Source organism: Salmo salar, chromosome ssa14, assembly GCF_905237065.1.
Source record: "Salmo salar chromosome ssa14, Ssal_v3.1, whole genome shotgun sequence".
Lineage (NCBI taxonomy): Eukaryota > Metazoa > Chordata > Actinopteri > Salmoniformes > Salmonidae > Salmo > Salmo salar.
The window spans coordinates 38,553,229-38,570,491 of NC_059455.1; the positions used below are offsets into that span (position 1 = coordinate 38,553,229).

At 46.8% G+C, this 17,263-nt stretch overlaps 1 protein-coding gene across 6 annotated transcripts in view; it reads right to left on the reverse strand.

Moving 5' to 3' along the window:
* The window catches only part of tcf3a (transcription factor 3a), a 44,064-nt gene that overhangs the window by 5,743 nt on the left and 21,058 nt on the right, over nucleotides 1-17,263 (reverse strand). The window contains exons 8-19 of one of the 6 annotated variants that reach the window (XM_014140978.2): nucleotides 16,732-16,781; nucleotides 13,530-13,632; nucleotides 10,724-10,860; nucleotides 10,476-10,614; nucleotides 10,247-10,305; nucleotides 9,979-10,057; nucleotides 7,385-7,461; nucleotides 7,037-7,216; nucleotides 6,739-6,850; nucleotides 6,468-6,600; nucleotides 4,340-4,393; nucleotides 3,412-3,653 (exon numbers count right to left, since the gene is read on the reverse strand). In XM_014140978.2, coding sequence (XP_013996453.1) covers nucleotides 3,412-3,653; nucleotides 4,340-4,393; nucleotides 6,468-6,600; nucleotides 6,739-6,850; nucleotides 7,037-7,216; nucleotides 7,385-7,461; nucleotides 9,979-10,057; nucleotides 10,247-10,305; nucleotides 10,476-10,614; nucleotides 10,724-10,860; nucleotides 13,530-13,632; nucleotides 16,732-16,781 — 1,365 coding nt within the window. Of the gene's footprint in view, nucleotides 1-181; nucleotides 430-3,411; nucleotides 3,654-4,339; nucleotides 4,394-6,467; nucleotides 6,601-6,738; nucleotides 6,851-7,036; nucleotides 7,217-7,384; nucleotides 7,462-9,978; nucleotides 10,058-10,246; nucleotides 10,306-10,475; nucleotides 10,615-10,723; nucleotides 10,861-13,529; nucleotides 13,633-16,731; nucleotides 16,782-17,263 lie in introns of all 6 variants that reach the window. The other 5 variants (XM_014140976.2, XM_014140977.2, XM_014140982.2 and 2 more) reach the window with 5 other exon arrangements.

Here is a 17,263-nt window from a genome sequence, read left to right on the forward strand (position 1 = left end):
CTCGCACCTGCTTCTCCAGGCCCAGTATTAAGAGCTAGTTGGCTAGGTGGTACTGGATCTATTCCTAAAAGGGGGGCCTACCTCAGATCTCAAGGTCCAATATGAACCCTTTCACTGCCATGCTAGTTGAGTGAGTTGGCTGGGTGGAGAGTACTGGATAATTTCCTAAAAGGAGGCCTACCTCGGACCTGCTTCTCCAGGCCCATAATGACCTGCGAGGCCTGCTGCAGGATGATGAGTTTGGTCTGGGCCTTGTCGCCGCGCAGGTGCACCTGCACCATCCGGCCCAGCTCCCTGAACGCCTCGTTAATGTCGCGCACGCGCACCCTCTCCCGGACGTTGTTGGCCGAGCGGCGCTCCCGCTCACGCTTCTCCTTCTCCTCTGCCGTCAGGTTGTCGTCGCTGGGTGAGGCCACGCTGCAGCTGCTGCTGAGGAGGGAGGGGGCATTATGGTACACCCCAACACCTGCTGCTTTTACCCACCAAGTTGCCCCTACGGATTTAAGTTACCCCTAAATGCTGACAGTTTTTATGGATAGTTTATGTGGATAGCCAATTTCTGTTCCAGGGCCAGTTCCCATATTTTGTCTGGCATAGTTAGACCTGATCCTAGACCAGCACTTCCCTACAGCATTCCCTGCACATTACTCTATTCACATCCTAGATCAGACTGCCTGACTGTGACATCATTCAATAAGTGCCATATTTGGGCAGTAGGCCAGCAGCAGGAAGGTGGTAGTAGTCCAGATGGACAGAATGTGTTCCAGGGACGAGGAGGAGGATCACGGATGGATGATCCCGGTGGAGAGTGGTGCGGTGGAGCAGGAGAGCGAGAGAGAGAGCGGATGGATGGACTGCGAAGGACGCGGTAACCGAATCCTTTTGTTTTTACACGGAGGAATCCTGAGACGAGAGCACTACTGTTACTGCTATTGTCCATTAACGCATCTTTTAAGACCTCATAAATGATATTTGCAACCGGGAATATGTTTTTTTTTTTACCCAAAGCATGTTTTTCTATCAATTCTCGGGAGACTTTCACTTGGCTAAACAGCAACTTAAGGTTATTTTGTCAAATTGAGTTTTTAAAATGTTGAGTTATGGGTTGACAACCATCATACCAAATGTTCCAAATGGAATCTGACAGAACCCAGACCAACAGTCTACATCTCCTGCTGATCAGGACCCAGGAGTGTATTGACAGGTGATAATATGAGGCTTTTGGGGGCTGTCAGTGAGGAGGAAAGAAGACCAAGAAAGAGAGGGAGAGGAGGAAAGACAGCAACACACCCTCTAACCAGGTCTAGAGAATGGGAAACAGGAACAGAGATAGAGAAAGACAGCTAGATGCAACTGGTGCCTCATGTTAAATACATCAGCGGTCAGAGATGTATTATCTGAATGAGAGGAATCTGAAATCACTGCTGCCATCTGCAAAAGGAAATGACAGAAAGAGAGATGGAGATGGGTATGAAGAGGACTTCAATGAAATCAGTAAATTAAAAATGTTAACATTTGACGAATAAGGGCATGCAACACAGAGACACTGCAATACGAAAGTGAAGTGAGTTAATACATTGAGGAATGGGATAGGAGCAGAACAGTGAGCCCCTCTCATCCAACCACAACCCGTATCAGCATAGCCAATCAGCAGGCAGAATACAGGGGGCTCAATGCTGTAACTTGGGAATGGTGACACGTTGCACCAGGCCGTTAACATTATACTCAACCTGGAGCAGCAAGTCCGAGGTCAGAGTGTATTTAAAAAAAATGTTGAAAATGTGGGAATCCTCTGACAAAAAAATCTTTGCACTTCACTTTGGGCCATTACCCAAAGCTGATTAAATGAATTTAGAAGTCATTATCGGGGCCTGAAATAATTGTAACAAAGTGTAAAAAGCTAACAGAAACATAGTGGGTTGTTAAACCGTGTTGCTAAGGCCTCATGAGAAGCACAGTGATGGGAGACAGCGATAGAAGCGTATAAGGGAAATCAGAAATATAATGTTAATGACTCGTTCCACCAAATGAGTGCCTTTTGCATCCCTTTGATATTTTAAGTAGAAATTGTGCACAAATATAGAATTTTAAAAGCCTGTTATTTTAAATGAAGTGCCCTTTAATATAGACCACATGGAGAATTCAATCGGATTTTTTATATGAATAAAGACTATCTAAAATGCAAAATTCAGCATTTTGACATGTTTCTCCATGCACCCTCTGACTTCTAGGAAGATTTGAACCCTCTTAACCAACATTTCTCCAAGTCCTCACCATCATTGTGAAGTGCTAGCCTTTTTGTTACTTTGACAAAGTCATTTCTGGAGATTAATTATTTCATGCGATTAGTGATTCATTTAAGTCTGTCCCTCATTTTAAGGTCAACCCTGTTACGCGACTTGAACTCTCGTTTTAATATGGTGAAACTATTCCTTCAATATTTTTTTCCAAAAGAAACATCTACTAGTCAAATGATAGTGTAAAAGCAGGTGAGCTGATTCTATTCTTTTTGTCCATTTGCTGGTGTTTTGTGGTGGAAAACTGAGCTGGTCAAGCGTAATACTTCAACCCTGTTACGCATAGAAATGTTTTAACAATTAAACTTTGTGAAGCTTGCATTCAATTGCCTCTCCATTAGACACAAGCTTCCCACCATCACAAGGGGATTTATAGTTGATTTAACATGAATTTGTCCACCTGGTTACTTTGGCTATAGTAATTATGTAGTATATATTTTTCTTTGTACCTCTTGAGATGGGAAAACATGTTTTTTTTAAATTAAGTTGAACATGTGCCCTTAATGACAGAATGTCAAAATTATGAGAATTCGAGAAGTTTTTCTTACAATTCTCAAAAGGCACCGAATTGGTGGAACGCCCCTAATATAGTGGAGGGGGAGGCAGTCACATGAAGCAGCCCAGACAGACAGACCCATGCTGTTTAGATCAGGCAACACATACGACACCAAACCAGACATCAATCCAGTGGTAGGTTGTATATGTGCGCACAGCAGCAAAGACTCAAAGGAACGGAGAAGGGGCCACATCCCAAACAGTCTAAATAGCTTCCTTTCCTCGTCCCCTTTTCTCCCATCATAACAAACAACTAGATAGTTGGAAACGTGTCTTATGGGAGCATCTCAATACTTGAAAGTGGCCTCAACGCCTAGTCTGCTCTCTATCTGCAATGATCTAAAAACACAGGACAGGTGAAAGCAATATGACTGACACCTTTCCAATGACTTCACATCAATGAAGGAAAAGAGACAAGGAAAGAAAACCACTCAAGAGTATGGAGACATCCCAGGGCCTTTACCCTGAAGGATACTAGAAGGCATCAGAGAATTGAGACGCGGCCCTACCCTGGTTCTTTGTCCCGTCTAAAACTGGACCCCAGTGACAGCACACTGACCTCGGACTTGCTGCTCCAGGTTGAGTATAACATTAACAGCCTGGTGCAGAATGAGCAGTTTGGTCTGGGGTTTCTCATTAGTCAGGTGGAGCTGACACATGCGCCCCAGCTCCTTAAAGGCTTCGTTGATGTCCCGCACGCGCAGACGCTCACGGGCATTATTTGCCACCCGCCGCTCTTTCTCCCGCTCTTTCTTCAACTCCGGCGGCAGATCCTCGTCATCCTCGTCCTCATCATCATGACTGATGAAGAGTCAATGTAGGCCAAGGGGGGAGGTTTGGTTGGAAGGGATAGAAGACATATTTACTAAAGTGGACAAGACTATTACGTTCTGTTCTAATCACTTGCTAGAGAATGATTAAATGCTATCATTCTGGGAGTGCTGTAATACAGCTTCTGGACCATTATGACAAAGAAGAAGCTCTTCATTCTTTAAGCAAGAAAACAGGACTTTATATAATCCTCTAACATACTTCTGCAAACTCATATACAACATACAAACATCTTTTCTTTATCAATGTAGACAATGTTATGGTAAAAGCCAGGTTCATCTGCTGCAATAGCTGTGAAATGATAAAATCCAATTTCATCTAGGTTCAAGTCATCAAATTGACAATTCAAATTCATAATATACTTACGCCATCAGTTATTAAACCTGGGGTATCCCCTTCAGAGCTTGTGTGTTATAAGAAGGTGTTATAATTGCAAGATGATACAAACCTTCACTCAAGGCACCAACAACGGCACGACTCAAGAAGCGAGAAAAACGTTTGCTATGCCTGAGTAGATCGTTTACGCTGAAATTCTGCCTACCAGGTATAAATAAATAGATGTCAGTTTATAATTATTCTCCAAAAAATGTATTTGGTGTCTATATTTCTGGCCACACCCCCTGAGGTGAGGCGCACATGACTGGATGCAGACTTACTCTGCTCCCGTGTCTGATAGGGAGGAAGAGAAGGTCTGGAAGGAGAACGTCTCTCTGAAAACAACGGTAGACACGAGGGCACACATGATAACAGTGCTAAGGAAAATCACCTCTTTTTGGGTGCTGGGGCTGTGTTAGGTTGAAATAGAGAGGGTAAATCTGCACTCCCTGAATGGACAATCATTTTCAACAGATGTCTTAAATGATCAAATAAATCCTGATAACGTTCAGTGAGAGAGTTTACCCCCTTTATAATAACAGCAGCACAGTCCCCAGGACAAATCATTGAGCCACATTCGCTAGCCTAAGCTAACAAGATGGTTAAACAGATCAGTGTCCCACTTCCGATACCACAACAATCACCTAGTGCTTAGGTTTTGACGGGAGTTTTATTTACTTTGTAAATCGCACTGCATAAACACTAAAAAGAGACTGGAATGCAGTATGGTGTCAAAATGACTTCATTTGATCAATGTGCCAACTGATCAAACAATTTCTACACGGTAATACCTGCCAGAAAACATCGGTCTGAATCCTAACTTAACCTGTTAGGGCTAGGGGGCAGTATTGACACGGCTGGATAAAAAAAACATACCCGATTTAATCTGGTTACCACTCCTACCCAGTAACTAGAATATGCATATAATTATTACATATGGATAGAAAACACCCTAAATTTTCTAAAACTGTTTGAATGGTGTCTGTGAGTATAACAGAACTCATTTGGCAGGCAAAACCCTGAGACATTTTCTGACAGGAAGTGGATACCTGATGTGTTGTATTACCTTTAAACCTATGCCATTGAAAAACACAGGGGCTGAGGAATATTTTGGCACTTCCTATTGCTTCCACTAGATGTCACCAGCCTTTACAAAGTGTTTTGAGTCTTCTGGAGGGAGATCTGACCGAACAAGAGCCATGGAACGATGATGGCCCATTAGACACCTGGCGCGCGAGTTCATGTTGGGTACCCTCGTTCCAATACGTTATAAAAGAGTATGCATTCGTCCACCTTGAATATTATTCATGTTCTGGTTAAAAAAGGCCCTAATGATTTATGCTATACAACGTTTGACATGTTTGAACGAACGTAAATATATTTTTTCTCCTCGTTCATGACGAGAAGTCCGGCTGGCTTAGATCATGTGCTAACAAGACGGAGATTTTTGGACATAAATGAGCTTTTTTGAACAAAACTACATTCGTTATGGACCTGTGATACCTGGAAGTGACATCTGATGAAGAGAATCAAAGGTAATGGATTATTTACATAGTATTTTCGATTTTAGATCTCCCCAACATGACGTCTAGTCTGTATCGCAACGCGTATTTTTCTGGGCGCAGTGCTCAGATTATTGCAAAGTGTGATTTCCCAGTAAGGTTATTTTTAAATCTGGCAAGTTGATTGCGTTCAAGAGATGTAAATCTATAATTCTTTAAATGACAATATAATATTTTACCAATGTTTTCTAATTTTAATTATTTAATTTGTGACGCTGACTTGACTGCCGGTTATTGGAGGGAAACGATTTCCTCAACATCAATGCCATAGTAAAACGCTGTTTTTGGATATAAATATTAACTTGATAGAACTAAAAATGCATGCATTGTCTAACATAATGTCCTAGGAGTGTCATCTGATGGAGATTGTAAAAGGTTAGTGCATCATTTTAGCTGGTTTTATGGTTTTGGTGACCCTGTCTTTGAATTGACAAAACATTACACACAACTCTTGTAAATGTACTGTCCTAACATACTCTAAATTTATGCTTTCGCCGTAAAACCTTTTTGAAATCGTAAAACGTGGTTAGATTAAGGAGATGTTTATCTTTCAAAGGGTGTAAAATAGTTGTATGTTTGAAAAATTTGAATTTTGACATTTATTTGGATTCAAATTTGCCGCTCTTGAAATGCACCTGCTGTTGATGGAGTGCACCACGGGTGGCACGCTAGCGTCCCACCTAGCCCATAGAGGTTAAACGAGCGCTTAATGTAAACTTCCAGGTAAATCATGCATTGACGACGTCGACTTGCCTGAACATAGAAGTCCTATACTTGCATCTCAAGAGTGACTGACTGATTTCAGTCATATTAATGTGTCATTGCTACAGACAGAGGGCTGAGTCACCTTGTTCGGGTGCGGGCCTTCGAGTCTTTCTTCTCGTCCTCTGACTTGTCAGCCACAGAGGAGTTCTCGTCATCCTCCTTGTCCTCCCTTTTGATGTCGGCGCCACTGGACGAGTGTGTGGAGCGAGAGAGGCCTGAGGGAAAATGGGGGGATAAGTCAATGCCAAGCACAGTAGATATTTTGATAAAGAGGGAGAGTCAATAATTTTGTCTCTTTTCCTTTCCTGAATGGCAAGCGAGAGGAAAATAAAGAGTGACAAGGAGGAACTAACTGGTGAAGCCCTCAGGCTGGCTGCCAGGCTGGGCTGAGGGAGGGCCATGGTGACCATGCAGACCAGGACCACTAGAGGGCGGACCAGCAGAGTCCTCATGGTGGTTGGACATCTACAGAGCAAAGGAGAAACATGGGATTCGATAGTTACAGTCCTATAGTCTCTTCATAACATAGCTGTTACATGAGTATTTACATGAGGCTGTATAGAACAGCATGACAATAAACAGACAGAATCCTAAACCTTCCATATGGCTAGATATGCCCACTATAGATCTATTCATCCCTCCAGTTCTTACCAGGTTGGGCAGTCTGTTGGCCAGTCCCAGGCCAGCGTTGTTGAAGGCCTGGGCAAGACCTCCTATCCCAGCGCTGAGGAGGCTGTGCATGTCAGTCAGCCCCCCTGGGCCCCCCTGTCCCCCGGCGTGGCGCTGCAGAACGTGGATTGCCTCCTCCAGACGGTCCTCCATTTTGTTTTGCTGTAGAAGAGAAGGTAAAACACCGGGGTAAGTATAACAAACACTGTTTATTCATCAACTTCAACTCATCCAGCTTGCCTCAGATCAAGGTGTTATTTGTCATCTTTTAAGACTGCTACTCGTGTGTGACTGCACACGTGCAGGAGTTGGACATGACATGTAACTCACCAGAGCCTGCAGTCCTCCCTCAAAGTTTGGAGAGGGTGTGGCCTGTCCTGAGCCCCGGGACCACTGAGAGGCAGAACCTACAGAGACCGAGACATTAAGCATCTGGACAAAAACTGTCTGTGAAAATAGTTGGGACAAACCAGAAGAATGGGGCTGTCCATCTACCAGGCAAACAACCATTCGGTTGAAAAGCAGTCAACCATAACTTGTTATCTAGTAACTCTAGACAAGATGTCATCTAATTATGTCAAATTTCATTACAGGTTTTATGGTTGGCCATTTCAGACACCACACTCAAAGCACTGGTGTCAAAGAAGAACCTAATCTGGTGGCTCGATTCCACATTGGACTAACAGTGACATTTGCGCTTCATCTGCCTGTGAGAAAAAGCTATTTGTTGTTGTTTTCCATGTGGCTGTAACCTTACACCACAGGATATGGCCCCCTAAGGACTAAAACAGGTGGGATCCGCTAGGTGAGTTAACTGACGTTTTTGCTCTTACACCTACCCAAACACTTCAATCTCTTCAGCAAAATATCATCTTAGCCTAGTGTTCTGTCACAACCGAATAGAAACTAGCTAGGAATCGGCAGTAGGCTCCAACACACCATATAGGAAATGCTTTGCTAGGTTTCACTAAGGGTTGACCCAATTGTGATCCTCCAAGCTACAGGTGTACTTTCCCTGCCATGTACTGGGGAAGGGCTAGTTACAGGTGTATTTTCCCTGGCCAGTCACCTGCTATGGCCTGGGGAGAGCTAGTTACAGGTGTATTTTCCCTGGCCAGTCACCTGCTGTGGCCTGGGGAGAGCTAGTTGCAGGTGTATTTTCCCTGGCCAGTCACCTGCTATGGCCTGGGGAGAGCTAGTTACAGGTGTATTTTCCCTGGCCAGTCACCTGCTATGGCCTGGGGAGAGCTAGTTACAGGTGTATTTTCCCTGCCCAGTCACCTGCTATGGCCTGGGGAGAGCTAGTTACAGGTGTATTTTCCCTGCCCAGTCACCTGCTATGGCCTGGGGAGAGCTAGTTACAGGTGTATTTTCCCTGGCCAGTCACCTGCTATGGCCTGGGGAGAGCTAGTTACAGGTGTATTTTCCCTGGCCAGTCACCTGCTATGGCCTGGGGAGAACTAGTTACAGGTGTATTTTCCCTGCCCAGTCACCTGCTATGGCCTGGGGAGAGCTAGTTACAGGTGTATTTTCCCTGGCCAGTCACCTGCTGTGGCCTGGGGAGAGCTAGTTACAGGTGTATTTTCCCTGGCCAGTCACCTGCTATGGCCTGGGGAGAGCTAGTTACAGGTGTATTTTCCCTGGCCAGTCACCTGCTATGGCCTGGGGAGAGCTAGTTACAGGTGTATTTTCCTGGCCAGTCACCTGCTATGGCCTGGGGAGAGCTAGTTACAGGTGTATTTTCCCTGGCCAGTCACCTGCTATGGCCTGGGGAGAGCTAGTTACAGGTGTATTTTCCCTGGCCAGTCACCTGCTATGGCCTGGGGAGAGCTAGTTACAGGTGTATTTTCCCTGGCCAGTCACCTGCTATGGCTTGGGGAGAGCTAGTTACAGGTGTATTTTCCCTGGCCAGTCACCTGCTATGGCCTGGGGAGAGCTAGTTACAGGTGTATTTTCCCTGGCCAGTCACCTGCTATGGCCTGGGGAGAGCTAGTTACAGGTGTATTTTCCCTGGCCAGTCACCTGCTATGGCCTGGGGAGAGCTAGTTACAGGTGTATTTTCCCTGGCCAGTCACCTGCTGTGGCCTGGGGAGAGCTAGTTACAGGTGTATTTTCCCTGGCCAGTCACCTGCTGTGGCCTGGGGAGAGCTAGTTACAGGTGTATTTTCCCTGGCCAGTCACCTGCTATGGCCTGGGGAGAGCTAGTTACAGGTGTATTTTTCCCTGGCCAGTCACCTGCTATGGCCTGGGGAGAGCTAGTTACAGGTGTATTTTCCCTGGCCAGTCACCTGCTATGGCCTGGGGAGAGCTAGTTACAGGTGTATTTTCCCTGGCCAGTCACCTGCTATGGCCTGGGGAGAGCAAGTTACAGGTGTATTTTCCCTGGCCAGTCACCTGCTATGGCCTGGGGAGAGCTAGTTACAGGTGTATTTTCCCTGGCCAGTCACCTGCTATGGCCTGGGGAGAGCTAGTTACAGGTGTATTTTCCCTGGCCAGTCACCTGCTATGGCCTGGGGAGAGCTAGTTACAGGTGTATTTTCCCTGCCCAGTCACCTGCTATGGCCTGGGGAGAGCTAGTTACAGGTGTATTTTCCCTGGCCAGTCACCTGCTATGGCCTGGGGAGAGCTAGTTACAGGTGTATTTTCCCTGGCCAGTCACCTGCTGTGGCCTGGGGAGAGCTAGTTACAGGTGTATTTTCCCTGGCCAGTCACCTGCTATGGCCTGGGGAGAGCTAGTTACAGGTGTATTTTCCCTGCCCAGTCACCTGCTATGGCCTGGGGAGAGCTAGTTACAGGTGTATTTTCCCTGGCCAGTCACCTGCTATGGCCTGGGGAGAGCTAGTTACAGGTGTATTTTCCCTGGCCAGTCACCTGCTATGGCCTGGGGAGAGCTAGTTACAGGTGTATTTTCCCTGCCCAGTCACCTGCTATGGCCTGGGGAGAGCCCACTGGAGTAGATGGAGATGAAGGGAAGGTGTTGCTGTTGTGGTCCGAAGGATAAATCTACACAGAAACAAAAACATAATGAAACGGTCATTCAATAGTCAGATCTGTGATACAGAAAACAGTAGAACAGAAACTCAGCCTTCTCTATTATTTGCAGATTGGGTTTTATCTTAGTCTTGGTAGATAAATCAACTTTGTATAATCACTGAAGACTACGCTTGATGTGGTCTGTGCCACTCTACTCACTGATGCCAGGGCTTTGCCGATCTCATCTCCTGAGCTAGGTGGAGCTGTTCCCCGGTTGGCTGGAGGGAACAACAGGGTGGATAGCAAACCATTAGAACTGACATTTTCAATTTAGAGAAAAGGTGGAGGTAAAGGAAGAAACAAAGGAAGTGCCAGAAAGTGAGAGAAAAACAGAGACAGGCAGATAAAAACAGACAGTCTACAGAGTGTCAGTGGTAGACAGTCGTACCCATGATGCTGTCTGTTCCGTTGATGGGGGGTGTGTGGTTGGGGACTCCGTAGCCAGTGGACCCAGGGTGAAAGCTCCCGTTCACCTCGCTGCCGTGCAGGGGGTAGTTCTGGGGTGAGAGTGGCAACGGCTGGCGCTTCTGCACAAAAACAGGCTCAAAGTCATTCTCTGGGCGTTGAGTGAGAGAAATGGTAACGTATTCTATACTACTATATAGAGAACCAGCTAGTGTGTGTTAGTAGTCGCACCAGTCTGTCCTGGGGGTTGATGGCGGTGAAGGGGGCGGGCTGGCCCAGGTGAGGGGAGTTACCCAGCACAGCAGAGTAGCCCGGCTGCCCCATCGGCCCGGCAGAACTCCACGGGTCAGGGGAGGGGTGCAGACCTTCTGTCAGGGAGGAACCAGGAGGAGGGGTGTTAGTGTATAGAGGGAGTGGTGAGAGGGGGGTGGGGGGGGTATAGAGGGGTGTTTGTGTGGAGGGGAGAGGGTGGTGAGAGGGGGGTGGGGGTACAGGGGAAGGGGGGAATAGAAAGAGCGAGAGAGTGAGTACCAGAGGGACAGCAGCCACCAGAAATAAGACAAGGGGTCACATCTGCCTCATGACTTCATCTTACTGTACAGACAGACGACTCACTAGCACTGCCATAAGGTGTTTCAACAGGGAGGATGAGACAATACAGGCAGTAATGGGGCACATACACTGTGGCCAGTTTATTAGGTATACAAGCCTGTTCACGAAAATGGATCGCTCCTACAGACATTGACTAAGGTGACCGTGCTATATAAAGCAGGCACACGGCAGAGGCATTCAGTTACTGTTAGATTGAACGTTAGAATGGGCTAAACAGGGCCTCCAGAGTGTCAAAACGGTCTAAGGCACTGCATCGCAGTGTGAGAGGTGTCACTACAGATCCGGGAACCATCCCGGGCTCTGTCGCAGTTGTTCGTGACCAGGGGACCATGAGGCGATGCAAAATTGTCCCAGCGTTGTCCGGGAAGGGTTTGCCCGGCCGGGTTGTCCTTGTCCCATTGCGCTCTAGCGACTCATGTGGCGGGTCGGGCGCAATGCACGCTGACATGGTCGCCAGGTGTACTGTGTTTCCTCCGACACATTAGTGCGGCTGGCTTCCGGGTTAAGCGGGCAGTGTGTCAAGAAGCAGTGTGGCTTGGCAGGGTCGTGTTTCAGAGGACAAGACTAACTACCAATTGGATATCACAAAATTGGGGCGAAAAAGGGGTAAAAGTCCAACAACAACAACAATTCTTATAATAAAAGAAAAGAATGGGCAAAACAAGTGACTGAGCATGGTATGAGAGTCTGTGCCAGGCCCACTGGTTCCAGCATCTCAGAAACACTCCCATCAGCTAACTACAACAAGAATTGGCTCCAGTGGGAAAGCGATCAACACTGGACAATTGAGGAATGGAAAAACGTTGCCTGGTCCGACGAACCCTGGTTCCTGTTGAGTCATGCAGTCAGGATTTGGCGTAAGCAACATGAGTCCATGGCCCCATCCTGCCTGGTGTCAACGGTACAGGCTGGTGGTGTAATGGTGTGGAGTCCATGGACCCATCCTGCCTGGTGTCAACGGTACAGGCTGGTGGTGTAATGGTGTGGAGTCCATGGACCCATCCTGCCTGGTGTCAACGGTACAGGCTGGTGGTGTAATGGTGTGGAGTCCATGGCCCCATCCTGCCTGGTGTCAACGGTACAGGCTGGTGGTGTAATGGTGTGGAGTCCATGGACCCATCCTGCCTGGTGTCAACGGTACAGGCTGGTGGTGTAATGGTGTGGAGTCCATGGACCCATCCTGCCTGGTGTCAACGGTACAGGCTGGTGGTGTAATGGTGTGGAGTCCATGGCCCCATCCTGCCTGGTGTCAACGGTACAGGCTGGTGGTGTAATGGTGTGGAGTCCATGGACCCATCCTGCCTGGTGTCAACGGTACAGGCTGGTGGTGTAATGGTGTGGAGTCCATGGCCCCATCCTGCCTGGTGTCAACGGTACAGGCTGGTGGTGTAATGGTGTGGAGTCCATGGCCCCATCCTGCCTGGTGTCAACGGTACAGGCTGGTGGTGTAATGGTGTGGAGTCCATGGCCCCATCCTGCCTGGTGCCAACGGTACAGGCTGGTGGTGTAATGGTGTGGAGTCCATGGACCCATCCTGCCTGGTGTCAACGGTACAGGCTGGTGGTGTAATGGTGTGGAGTCCATGGACCCATCCTGCCTGGTGTCAACGGTACAGGCTGGTGGTGTAATGGTGTGGAGTCCATGGACCCATCCTGCCTGGTGTCAACGGTACAGGCTGGTGGTGTAATGGTGTGGAGTCCATGGACCCATCCTGCCTGGTGTCTACGGTACAGGCTGGTGGTGTAATGGTGTGGAGTCCATGGACCCATCCTGCCTGGTGTCTACGGTACAGGCTGGTGGTGTAATGGTGTGGAGTCCATGGACCCATCCTGCCTGGTGTCTACGGTACAGGCTGGTGGTGTAATGGTGTGGAGTCCATGGACCCATCCTGCCTGGTGTCTACGGTACAGGCTGGTGGTGTAATGGTGTGGAGTCCATGGACCCATCCTGCCTGGTGTCAACGGTACAGGCTGGTGGTGTAATGGTGTGGAGTCCATGGACCCATCCTGCCTGGTGTCTACGGTACAGGCTGGTGGTGTAATGGTGTGGAGTCCATGGACCCATCCTGCCTGGTGTCTACGGTACAGGCTGGTGGTGTAATGGTGTTGGGAATGTTTTCCTGGAACACGTTAGGTCCCTTGATACCAATTGACCAACTTTTCCATTCCCCATAGAATTCAGGCTGTTCTGGATGCAAAGGAGAGTCTGACCTGGTACTACATGAGTGTACCTAATAACCTGTCCACTGAGTGTATATGACATCATTGGTCAGCTAATACAGTACTTCAATAAATCACCTAAACCAAAATGGCATTTCAGACAACTTTCTCCATGTTTCCGAGGTATCAAAGTGGGTAAACCCATAATGCTAAGTATATTGTGTAGTTTAAGCCCCCAGACATGATCTGGTATACACTACACTAACCTTGCATATAGAAGGAGCCGGGGTAGCCCACATTCCCAGGCTTGGAGGCAGGATACCCTGCACCGTCTCTGTTATAGTCCTCTCCTGAGGCCGACGCATACACCTACAAAACACACACAGTAGGGAGATGGGGGGGAAATCGGACACATTAAAAAAGGTTTCAAGTTAATGTCACAGGCACAAGTACAGTGAAATGCCTTCCTTACCGGTTCTAAACCCAACAATGCATGTAGTACTAAAACAACACGAGAAGTAATTCATATACAGGGTCAGTTTCAATATCATATATACAATGTGCAGGGATCCTGGAGTGATAGAGGTAGATATGTATAAGGGTAAGGTGACAGGGATCCTGGAGTGATAGAGGTAGATATGTATAAGGGTAAGGTGACAGGGATCCTGGAGTGATAGAGGTAGATATGTATAAGGGTAAGGTGACAGGGATCCTGGAGTGATAGAGGTAGATATGTATAAGGGTAAGGTGACAGGGATCCTGGAGTGATAGAGGTAGATATGTATAAGGGTAAGGTGACAGGGATCCTGGAGTGATAGAGGTAGATATGTATAAGGGTAAGGTGACAGGGATCCTGGAGTGATAGAGGTAGATATGTATAAGGGTAAGGTGACAGGGATCCTGGAGTGATAGAGGTAGATATGTATAAGGGTAAGGTGACAGGGATCCTGGAGTGATAGAGGTAGATATGTATAAGGGTAAGGTGACAGGGATCCTGGAGTGATAGAGGTAGATATGTATAAGGGTAAGGTGACAGGGATCCTGGAGTGATAGAGGTAGATATGTATAAGGGTAAGGTGACAGGGATCCTGGAGTGATAGAGGTAGATATGTATAAGGGTAAGGTGACAGGGATCCTGGAGTGATAGAGGTAGATATGTATAAGGGTAAGGTGACAGGGATCCTGGAGTGATAGAGGTAGATATGTATAAGGGTAAGGTGACAGGGATCCTGGAGTGATAGAGGTAGATATGTATAAGGGTAAGGTGACAGGGATCCTGGAGTGATAGAGGTAGATATGTATAAGGGTAAGGTGACAGGGATCCTGGAGTGTTAGAGGTAGATATGTATAAGGGTAAGGTGACTAGGCAACAGGATATATGATAAACAGAGTAGCAGCAGTGTCTATGATGATTGCATGCGAGTGAGTGAGTGAATATATATATAGAGCGAGAGAGAGTCAGTATAAATGTGTGTGTGAGCAAATTAAGTGAGTGTGTGTTGGAGTGCCAGTGTGAGTGTGTAGAGTCCTGTGAGTGTGCATAGAGACAAATTTACAAATTAAATACAAGGGTAAACTCAGATAATCTGTGTAGCCATTCTGTTAGCTGTTTAGCAGTCTTATGGCTTCGGGGCTGTTCAGGAGCCTGTTGCTGTCCATGGCTTGGTTGGCTGGAGTCTAACATGGTATTTTCTAATGATTCCCAAGTGATCTGAAATAGCAGACTGTGTGTGGTCAAAACCTTGTATCCTGTCTTGATTAGGCCACCCACACACACACATTGAACACTGCTCAAATGGTTGGTGTCAATTGAGGAGTACATTTTTACTGCTTAATTCAAAATCAACAGCCTCTGTGGCATTTGAGGACACTGGGGCTTTGTCTTTACTATTGAACTAAGCAGTGTGGAAGGTTTTCTTATGGGATGTTCTGTTACTAAGACAACAGATTTTAAACAGACAAGAATTCCACACATACAGTTATAGTAAAGTAGCCTTTAGGTCACATGTTAACTACAGCTAACCTCGGTGTAAACATACTTTTCTAGATTATTTAGCCTATACTCATGAAAGGAACTAGCCTATACAAAGTACAAGATAAGCTGTGTGCTCCTGTACAATCTGCTGGATGTAGGTTCAGTAAACTGCCTTGAACCAATGACAGGGAGGCTGCCATTAACCCAGAACAATAACTGAACTCCTTATGTTCCGTTACCAAGACAACAAATTCATTCTTTACTGGCTCAGAAGGAGCCATAAACCCAAAGTTTCTTCTCTGTGATCTCAGGGTCTTACAGCTAGGTTTGAGATGTATACGGTGTGTCTGTGCTAGTGTGTGTGTGTGTGTGTGTGCATGACACACATTATCAAGTTGGGTCTGGTTAACACACATGACCCAGCCTTCTCTCTGGCTTACAGAGCATCACACAGAATTGATAGTTGTCTCTGGCATGTCACTAAAGAGGTGAAGGTCCTGAGGTTGTGAACTAGCAGACGCCACAGAATCAGCCCAATTCTGGCAGGCATGAGATAATAAAACTATGGCCCAGACGACTCAGTTCCTACACAGTGAAGTTGTTTCTCTAATTTGATTAAACAGAGAGAGGAAGAGAGGAATAGAGGGTGAGAGGAAGAGAGGAAGAGGAATGGAGAGATGCACTCCTAATTACTGTGCCATCTGCCCATTCCTGGACTGCAGCCAACTCTACAGGCAGCTGGGATAGAGGGATGGGGGAGGGAGAAAAAGAGTGAGATGGAGGAAAAGAGAGCGGGGGAGGGTGAGAGAGAAACAGAAAGGAGGGTGGGAGCAAGTAGAACTCACAAGAGGGAGATGGAGAGAAAAGAGAGGGAGCGAAGGAAAAAGAGGGAAGGTGAACAGTCGACACGGTATAGAGGAGGTTTAGTGAAGTCATCAAGCCTCATTCTTTACCTTAAGCAATGGACGGGTGAGAATGCTGGGCTGGAAGGAATGCATGCACATCTATAAAATAAATGGCCTACAAATAAAACCCACTATAAATACAGAAGTCTAAATAAATGAATGGGGCTCCGTTTATTTTTTCACCTCGTTGGCAATGCAAAAGCACACAGCTGTGGGGCTGGAGGCCCTCTCTCTCTCTGCCAGTTTGGCTGCCGTTCTAAAATCCGGGGTTATAGTCTGGGGATTGGTGTGCGTCCACATTACACACACTGACAATGAGGGCTGGGAGGCAGTTTAGGGATGGGGGATGCAGAACATGTGTGTGTAAGGGAGTGGGTGGGGTGAATGTTTTAGATGAGGGAGCATTCCTGAGAGTGAGTGGGGAAAGGTTTGAATATGGTTGGGTGACACGGTTTCTTGCGTAGGTGGGCTCATTTTGGGTTGGAAGGGGCAAAAGGTCTGAAACAGGTTTGTGTTCTTCAGGGACAATAGGCATACTAAGGTGTGGCAGTCTGGTACGGAGGTGGTAATGGGGGGGGGAGTACTTACTGAAGAGGGCAGGCCAGGGGGAACTTTCCTGATCTTTTTTGGCTGGCCATCTGAGGAGACACACACAGTGAGTACATAGATGAAACAACAGAGTTATGAATGCAGTGTTAACAGTTCGGCATATCGATGAATGGGTTCATTCATGCTGTCCATTAGGTAAGCTCTGTGCTGGTAGGAATATCTGTCTTTATGGGCCCTTATAAATGGCTTAATCAAAAGGAATCTTATCCAACCAGTGTGTTTATGCAACGGTGTCACCCGACCCTCCTCCCATTGAACCCCTGGCTGGTTTAGCAGAAGTGAGATCTCTCTGGTTGTTATTTTAAACATCAGTAGGAGAAGTGAGGGTAATCACAGTCCTACATATACACCAGAATAAAGAGCAACTCCTTCACATAGTAATAGTGGAGTGGATATGGTCGTGAATTCCATGTGATTTTATAAGGATGTAATTGTAATTCAACTGCAGTAAGCAGTAGAAATAGAACTGGAAGCTAATTAAAAAAAGCCCCTCCAATATGACCAGAAGGAA